The sequence below is a fragment of the Anopheles cruzii genome, chromosome 2 (assembly GCF_943734635.1).
Source record: "Anopheles cruzii chromosome 2, idAnoCruzAS_RS32_06, whole genome shotgun sequence".
NCBI lineage: Eukaryota > Metazoa > Arthropoda > Insecta > Diptera > Culicidae > Anopheles > Anopheles cruzii.
Genome location: NC_069144.1, coordinates 59,481,615 through 59,490,806, shown reverse-complemented (window position 1 = coordinate 59,490,806; position 9,192 = coordinate 59,481,615). Strand labels below are relative to the sequence as shown.

The 9,192-nt window shown below is 49.2% G+C and overlaps 1 protein-coding gene across 2 annotated transcripts; it reads right to left on the bottom strand.

Annotated features, from left to right (window-relative positions):
• Positions 1-226: 226 nt before the first annotated feature.
• Positions 227-8,870, bottom strand: LOC128268787 (ras-related protein Rac1-like). 2 transcript variants are annotated; one of them, XM_053006006.1, is made up of 3 exons: positions 8,760-8,870; positions 4,770-5,538; positions 227-297 (listed from the first exon to the last, which is right to left on the bottom strand). In XM_053006006.1, exons 2-3 carry the CDS (start codon positions 5,332-5,334, stop codon positions 266-268), a joined length of 597 nt encoding a protein of 198 aa, XP_052861966.1. In that variant the 5' UTR covers positions 5,335-5,538; positions 8,760-8,870; the 3' UTR covers positions 227-265. The 2 variants fall into 2 exon arrangements, 1 of the variants encoding a protein (XP_052861966.1); XR_008269171.1 differs by lacking the exon at positions 227-297 and adding an exon at positions 841-3,646 and having other exon boundaries at positions 3,856-5,538.
• Positions 8,871-9,192: the final 322 nt, after the last annotated feature.

Sequence of the window (9,192 nt, the reverse complement as noted above, 5' to 3'; positions counted from 1 at the left end):
TAATTCGCTACGAGGTTTTTGTTGAACAATATATATTATTAGAAGAATGTTTCGCATCGTGCCACCATAGCTTACTGAGATGCCTTCAACAGAAACAATTAAAGACTAACTGTACGGCGTAACGTTAACGTTATATATTTGAATTTGGCTCTAAACACGAATACATTGAACGGGCCTATTGGTTCTAGGTTGTGTCGCGAAACGGCTGTGCCATCGTAATCCGGTCCGGTGATCGCCTCCATTGTCCATCCGGCCGACGGGGGGCTTAGTAGGAACACAGACGCCACAACGGATGGGCTGCGGAATCGAGCGGAACGGCCAGGTTGAAACGAAAGGAAAGAAGTTACACATTTTAGTTTTGAGAACATATGCGAATGAAAGGGTCGCTTTAATACGGATTCGGAAGGTTCATAGGTTCGAGGAGTGAGGGACAAAGTTGAAGCGCGTTATTACACTCACAAAACGGTGGGGGCCGAGCGGTGATCAAGGACGACCGACATAAGAGGGACCCGTCAGGATCGTTGCGCAATCAACGCGTACCGAAACCGAATTCCGTAATGGAATTGTGTGATGATGATGAAAATGAACTGGTGGTGGTCGCTCGAAAGAAAGTGCAAATCATCAAATAATGATTACGTGAGGGGTTTGCGATTTCCCTTTCCTTGGTCTGCCCCTTGGTGGGCATTCCGAACTGACTGAAGTACTGAAAACCGAAAATAAATAAAAACTATTTTAACATAACTAACCAAACAGAACTGAATGCGGAAGATGTCCTTCAATCCCGGATCAATCCCGACGAATACAGAAAGCGCCAAGAAGCTGTGTTTACCGTTTGTTTTAGTATTTTACCTCTGTTTTATTAATTACTCAATAATAATAATAATAATCGTAATCATAATAATCCATTACTTATTAAAAAGTGTTATATCAATCATCATCATATCATATTCTTTCATCTCTAGTTGCATTCTCGCGCCCTGTCTCTCTCGCACTTCATCGTCTAACGGATCCCTTTTCTGATCAAAAGCTTCCGGGTTTTTTTGTTTCACGATTAAAGAAGGTCCAACGACGCACTTTCTTAGTGTCCTTCCTTTTCCCCGATAGAATGTCTGCCCATATATATATGTTTTTGGAGGGAAACAGGAACAGATGAACAGATGGGCTATATAATGATTCAACATTGCCAATTTTCGTTCTGCTTCTCTCTGTCATCACCGTCATCGTGTTTGTCGTTTTGCTATAGTCTCTACTCCCTACCAGCATTTGGGGTCACTATTTAAAATACAATTTCGAAAGCACACCGCGCATTCACCAGGACGCACTCCGACGTGACTCTTGTTTGATTGTGTGTGGCAGCCAGTGTCGCGTGTGTGACGTTTGGAATACCTCCTTGCGCCACCTTTGCTTGTGGGTGTGTGGGCGCTTTTGGGGTCACTACTAGGGCCGTTGCCACCGATGTGCGTTTGATGTGTATCTCTTTTTGAGGGGAGTCGCCGCTGGTCGTCTCTGATATTCTCGTGTATCCTTCTTGTTCTTCTGGAGAAAGGTTTAGGGCGCGCGCATCGGAATCAAGTTATTGTTTCTCGGGTTTCTCTCTTTCTCTTTCCCATCGGTTAGTTTTTTGAAAACAAAAACGCAGGAAAAGCGCACGCATGTCTCGCAGGCCTACCTAATATTAATATGCATTACACTTTGTTATAAAGTTTCTATTTTTTTTAAAGTTCCACCACATACCTTTCCTCGATAAGGATGATGTGTGTTAGCTATAATGCACATTGCAAACATCCCTACCGAAAAGATACGATCATTTATTTAGGTTTTCGATTCCTATATTTCTTTCTCTCTCACTGTTACATCTATTTGGTTACGGATTTTTTCGCCTTTTTTACGAGTTAGAGCGATTCTCTGTGTTTTCCGTTGCGTTCCGCTCGTGCACAAACGGTCATCGCAACGCTTCCACGCGTAGCCGCGCAAAGCTAACGGAAAGGGCCTCCCCGCCAGAGGCCGTGCTTTCTTAGCCGGAACGTAACGAAATGCACACATTTACAGAAAAAGCGCATTTTCTCAGAGACAACAAAACATCTATACACTTTTACACAGCGACAAAAAAAACAGATGAATAATAGTTATTACGAACGGGGGACGATCTGTTTGTAACACTCTCCCCTACGCGTTCTCTCTTATTGCTCAAACGGAAGCCAACTGAATGTAGTTTATCGATTCTAAACCAGCGTTTGTTTATGCTCAGGTGAGGGGTGATGCCGGAAAACGTAAACGTATGGAACAACGGAACGGAACCGCGTGCGTAAGTTTGTCGCGGGACGAGGCACAACAAATCAGTGTGATTGCAGCATGATAACTAACGCAGGGATAGGTGCCGAGCGCGCGCACAGCGAAGCAATAGCTATCGTTTCGTGTGTGTAAATTAGAAAAAAAACGACCACAAATTGGTGGCACTTTTACCGCAAAAAAAGCAAAGCGCGAGTGGTTCATATTCGCAATAAATGGCACACAGCCCTGCTACCTCCTTTCCCAGCCACACACACACACAGGCAGCACGATTGGCCAAGCACTTCTGCACCCTGCACCGTGGTCCCGTTGTTCCACGTGTCCGCGTTTCTCCCATTATCGACGTATCGAGTTCGAGCGGTTCGAGTTCGAGTTGACTGACGATATTTCGTGTACTTCTGCCTCGCTACACACCTATCTTACATAGTTTGTTTGATTTTGGGTTTGTTTTGTATATTCTCCTCATTTCGCGCTTGCTTTCATTCCGTTTGTTGCAAAGAGCCGGGCCTTGACACTAAGAACTATTACCTTTTTTTCTCTACTCCCGCCAATCGGTCTCCTGGTTTTTTGTTTTTATGTGATCCCCCTCGATCCCGCTCCCGTTTCTTCTCCCTGTTAATCGCAGCCTTATATAGCGGAAGAAACCTACCCTCCCTCTGTGTCGTCCTCCCCGTGTGCGACCTTTTATCTTCTTTGAGAAGAATTCTGCAAGGCTCTCCTCGACTCCCAACTTCTCCCAACGACTCCGTATGTTTTGGAATTTTTGTGCAACCAATTGCCGGCATAGATTTGACAATATTAGAAATATAAAGAAAGAAAAGCATAGAAGAATAGTAATGAATAAAAAAGCGCTCGGCGCCGGATGATAGTTCCTTCAAATCTCCAATAACTTAAGATGTATTAACGAGTAAGAAAAAAAAAACAGTTCCCTCATGACTTCCTTTGTCGGGGGGCTCATTACTGACATTGTGATTCCAAATTGCATTTCATACCCTTGAGAAACGACAGGGACATTTCATGACAAAAATGATATGCCTAACTTTCACCTAGTTTGAACGGAGATGTAAAAGAATATTGAATGAAACTTTGGGACATTGCGCAACGAAACATGGTTACCGGTTCGCTAATGTGTATGTGCGTGCATGATGTGTAGATGTGGTGGGACAATTCTTCGCTTAAGTCTACGCCAATTCTTTGAGGAGCTGAAATGCAGTGTGATCGATACAAATGTTTCCGATCGCCGTGACGTAGCCATCATCCTTTCCCGGTGGTCATCATCATCTTCAACATGGCAACATTTTGGGCCAATTTTGGTGGAGGTTTGCCAATCTTTAGGTTGATTTTGATGAACGCAAATCTGAAAAGGAGAAACAGAGAAACAAAACATAAGTTCCGATTCAATTGATTCAAAGCAATGAGAGACAGTGTACAGATTAACGTTCCGCCTGCAGCGAAACATTCAACAAATTGTTAGTTAATAAAGACGAACTTGAATTTATCAAATTTAGTTAAGAAAGAGCAAATTCAGTGAACCGGTTGAAGGTTGGTTGTTGAGATCGTAGTTACCTTTGTGAATGAATCAATCGCGTGTTGCTGGGTCCGACTGTGCGTGAGAGATGATAAACGCACACTCGTCGATAGTGTCGGGTTAAAACTAGAGCGCCTTTCTCTCTGTAGCTGTTTGTCTGTTCACGTTGAAGATGATGATGTTCCAAAGGAATTCGGAAGATATTTCAATTCTAATATCTACACAAACACAAACACAAGCACACACCCACACACACACACTCATTGCGCAATCCGTACCATCAAAACAAGAAACGACGGTGGTAAGGCACCGGACAATTCCGATCCGTTAAATCCGGTGACCGTGCGGATTGGTCGCTCGTTCATTAACGAGACTTATGTTTGAAAAAACAACCCATAGGAGCATGCGCCTGTGGGTCTGGAAAAAAAAGGACAGCAAGCCCAACCATTCCCCGATCGGTTCACATCCATCCGGCGCCGATTGTGGATCCCAAAAGGGTGAAAACAAAACGTCATGGAAATGTGATGGTCACGGCGTTGATGATTGATAACGATGCGTGGAGAATTTTGCCAAATTTTTTAATATGCGTTTTGCGTCGTCATTTCCTGGAGTGTCGTTTCGTGTCCCTTTCGACCGATCGTTTCTCGCGCCCTTGTCCTTCTGCTCCACTCTGGTTGGTTGCGCGCGAGCAGAAGGAGCAATCCGCGCGCTTTTTGGGCGCGTTATGTCGTCGTCGTTTGTGCACACCGGTAGGAAAGGGTCACTCCAAATCGGTCACTTTCGTGGGGAGAAGTTTTCAAGGGAGGGAGAGTTGCAGACAGGCAGGCGGCAGTAAGGTTCAGAGAGAGAGAGAGTCAGAGAGTGAGCGAGAGAGAGAGGTTGTGGTGTAGGTTTGGTGGCTACACGCGCGGCTTAAACGAAAGGAAGAAGGACGATCTTTAGAGGATGTTACACTTGGGTTTTTTCTTGGGTGGTATCATCGGACACAGCACCGCCCGGATCGCCTCATCGAACACCGTCTTGAGGCCCTTCTGCGTGAGGGCTGAGCACTCGAGGTACTTGACCGCTCCGATCTCCTTCGCCATGGCCAACCCCTGCGGGTAGGTGATTGGCGACAGCTTCTTGTCGCGCAGCTTGTCCACCGTGCCCTTGTCGTCCCGTAGATCGAGCTTGGTGCCGACCAATATGATTGGTATGTTGGGGCAGTGGTGGCGCACCTCCGGATACCACTTCGCCCGCACGTTCTCGAACGAGGCCGGATTGACGAGCGAGAAGCAGATGAGAAAGACGTCCGTCTGCGGGTAGGACAGGGGCCGTAGCCGATCGTAATCCTCCTGGCCGGCCGTGTCCCACAGCCCGAGATTGATCGGTTTGCTGTCGACCATCACGTTTGCCGAGTAGTTGTCGAACACGGTCGGTATGTATTCGCCCGGGAACGCGTTCGTGGTGTAGCTGATCAGCAGACACGTCTTACCGACCGCACCGTCACCGACGACGACACATTTGATGGCTTGCATGGTATTGCGTTCGGGCTGGCGAAACGGCGATCACGGCGTGGCAAGCTCACTTCTCACGCACCGGAAACCGGAGCACCACCTGTTATCAAGGTTCCGTGTCGCACTGAGCGCGCGTTTGTCTTGCGATTACTGTTGCTGTCGCTGCCTCGCTTGGCCAACAGGGGCAGGGGTGCCGTTTTTGGAAAAAAGTGGCAGTAGAATAATCTGGAAAGAGTGAAAAGATATTACATTAGCAATGGGCTAATAATTTTCATTTCGACAGCGCAACAAAGTATGCAATGAACACTTGGATGAGTTACGGGAAGGAAGGACCAACGAAAGCGGCGTTTTGTATCATTGTATTCGCTCTATCAGCGAATGCGTGCGTGACTTTCGAGAACCACCGTCGAAGTTGGCGACGCACACAAAGATTTGCACTATCTGCGCCGCGTTCCTTTGATTTAGCTGCATGTCACACATTCATTTTTATCCACAACAAAACATACGAAACTGGCCACGGAACCATGTTTTGGGTCGTCATTTATCCGTCCGCACTGCACCTCGAGAACCTTATCGGTAGCGATACCCACAGCGAAACGGGGGCTAGAAAATAAAACGGATCGCTTACCAAAAAAGGTCAGCCCGCGGCGCACACATACACCACAGTCTGAGTCTTTCCGTAAATTTTGCAACCAGATAACAAGCATCTTGTTTTTTCTCCGATTTCACCGTATTCTGGCCCGGTTATCAGATAGCCCATATCGACAGATAAGCATATACGGGGTGGGGGGGAGGAGAGGGAGAACTTGATATTAACGGGAACACGGACCGAACCGAAGCCAAGGGAAGCAAATGACTTGCACTCCCATGTGACGCGCGCGGTCCTGGGATAGTTTTCCGATTTTCTACTGTGAGACCGACCAAAATTCTCTCCACCGAGCGTCCTCCAAAAATAGGCCAGCCCGAGCTAAAGTAAACACAAATCGCACGCACGGTGCACGTTTAGTGCGCGCAGGTGGTGGCCGAAGCAAACCATACTCCGAAACTGGATCTGGCATCATTGTTAAGATGGTCCTATTCCGGACGGATACGACGCGATTGCGTGTGTTCGTTGATCAATTGACGAAAATTAGCTTCCCCTTTAGTGTCGGCTTCGTTCCGCCGTATTCGTCTTTGACCTCCGGAAGGTACTTTGAACCTTCTGTTGAACGGGCGATCATGTTTAATCAACGTTTTTTTTATGTTATGTTATAATCAATCCGTCCCCGAAGCACGTTCCTGAGTGCATCTGAATGTGGACGGATCAACAATATGATTCAACGGCACACACAACCGATTTTGATGATGAATCATTACTTCCAACCCGTCGATGATGGTGGTGGTGGTGCTGGCGGCGGCCACCGTTATTGTCGCGCCAGCCAGCTAGCTCTCGCGAGGGTCCTGGGAGCGTGCACAACCCACATCGTAATCCTCGCACACGCGGACCGGGGCCACGCACAAAATGGGGTTCGGCCGTGGCGCTCTTCGCTGCATCTAATCAGAGCGGATAGAAATCATCCGCCGGTGGGGCGGAAGTGAAAGTGCGGCGGGGATTTCAAGCATCGTCCCGCATCGTCTCCCCGCGTTTGCCGTTTGAATGTCGCTTTCACACCATCAGGCAGTCGATTTTGTGTCTGCTCGCTGGCAAAGGGTGCGTTGAGTTGGCGCGCGGATATGCGTGTGCTACCCACCACCGAGAGAGGTGCCCACCATCGTGCAAATTATGGACGTTGTTTCCCTTTTCCCTCTTATCCCCATCAAAGCAACCTTCGCTTCGTGACGGTCGTCGTCCCACTTGAAACCATGCCACGGATGCTTCAAATCCCGTGTGTTGTTGCTCCGTCCTAGTCCAACCTCGGAGGTTCGATGGATTTGCTGCTGACTCAACTGACCCATTAGCATCATAAAACACATCCAAACACACACGCACACACAGGCAGTCGCGGTGCACACGCATATGCTGCTCACTGGGCATGCAAACTGGATGAGTTGCATTTCGCGTTGGCGATCGTCTTCTTAATGCGAGCGCTCATGGTGAACTAGATTCGTGGTGGTGCAAAATCCCAACACGCTGGATCACGTCACACATCGACACTCAAGGATTGACGGCGATCATCGCACGCGGAGCAAAAAATAAATCTTTGATTTTTTTTTATCAAGAACAAAACACCCACACAAACGCTCTCTGGTCTCTGGTCGCCCGTCTGATTGAATGTGAACGACGCCCGCGTTTTTCCGACCAACCAACAACAACAGCAGCATCCACAGCATCAGCACAAACACACACAAATACACGCACGCACGGTTCTGGCGCTCTGTCCGCGTGGTTTTGGTATTCCGTCATCGGCCATATACGGGGGCGCCCTCGCCAATGCCTCGCCTCCGGACCGACGTAAACTGATCGCCAGCTGCCAGAACGAGACCTTGAAAGACCGGAACTGCGGCGGAATGTGTTGGATGGCGGTGGCGGGCGCTCGGGTGTTGTAGAATGGAACAGGTCAGGATCGTGCGCGATCGGAACCGCGGGCAGCCGCCACCCTCCAACCCACCGTGCGTGACTCCACCGAGCGATTCACAGCCATCTCTGACAGCGGACGTGCACAAATACCAGCGCAGCGCAACCGTCATCATCATCATCATCAGAGTCACGAGTACGTAGAAGGCGAAATCTCAATTGCCAAATGGTCCGCGGCGCTGTTACTACACCCCCTCGGCGCGGCAGCACCCCCTGGTTCTGTTCCGGAACGCGAAAACCTTGGGGACCGCTCGCGCGCTCCGGCCGCCGCCGCCGCGTTCGTGCGTGCGTGTGCGTTTGCGAGTGTATGGGTTATTGGATGGCCAGCAACAGCGGCGGCGGCGGCGGCAAACCTTGCGTTGTGTTTCACTTCCACCGTGGCCGTTTGTCACCGCACCACCGCACCCCCCGCGCACTTGGCCGTGATGCTTTCATCAATCGGACGAAGAAAAGAGGCAAGAAAAAAAACACTCACTCACTTTGCTTCTTTCTTCGCTGCGGTGGTTGCTACGATTACACACTCGCTCTCTCGCTCTCGCGCTTTCGCGGTGGTTCTTCTTTTTTCCTATCGCGATACTGGTGCACCACAATAAAAGTGCCACACCGTGGTGCTGCACGGGACCCCCCGCGTCTTGGCCCACGACCGATTTTAACGCACCCCGCACCGACGGATTATGATGACGACGATGATGAATGTGTGTTGATTTGTGTTCCGTTCCGACGGATCCGACCGAAAATAGCAAAACGCGCACCGCCGGAGAGAGAGAGATCGGGCGTGCCTTATCTTGCGGGGGGAAGAGGGTGCGCTTTTGACGCACCGTTCTGGCGACGGACGAATGGGCGCACCGCGTTAATGGTGGCCCCGAAACTCACAACTCGTCGCGTTACTCACAATTTGTCGGATACAGGATATCGCAGCAGCCGCCCGTTTTCCCGTTTCCGTCCCAGCGTGCACAGACTGGCCACACTCTACACACACGGGTTCAGGGAGCTCCTCTTCTTCTTGGCTTCTTCTTCTTTTGAACACGGCAAAATGACTGACAATCGGCGAAACCCGTGAGGCGTAAGTCTTTCGCCGGGTGCGAAAGAGCCGGCGCGCTCCATTGCTGCGCTGTGCGCCCGAGCAGGATGGGAGACAGGAAAAAGACTATGGCTTTCAGTTGACACTTCGCCAGCTCGATTCCTCGACGACGCAACGAAGTGCGAATGCTCGATCAAGTATCGAGCAGCAACCCTTCGCTCCGAAAAACCATTCACAGCCCGAAGTGTTTTTTAAAGCTATACAACAACAACAACAAAATTCATGTTTGTGTTTAGGTAAATGA

Bases quoted from the DNA above. Each gene is read 5' to 3' on its own strand.
- LOC128268787 (XM_053006006.1), bottom strand. From the start codon at position 5,334: ATGCAAGCCATCAAATGTGTCGTCGTCGGTGACGGTGCGGTCGGTAAG. The intron at 298-4,769 runs GTAACATCCTCT...TCGATTCCGCAG, and splicing joins ACCCAAGAAAAAACCCAAGT to CCCATCCGTTGTGGCGTCTG.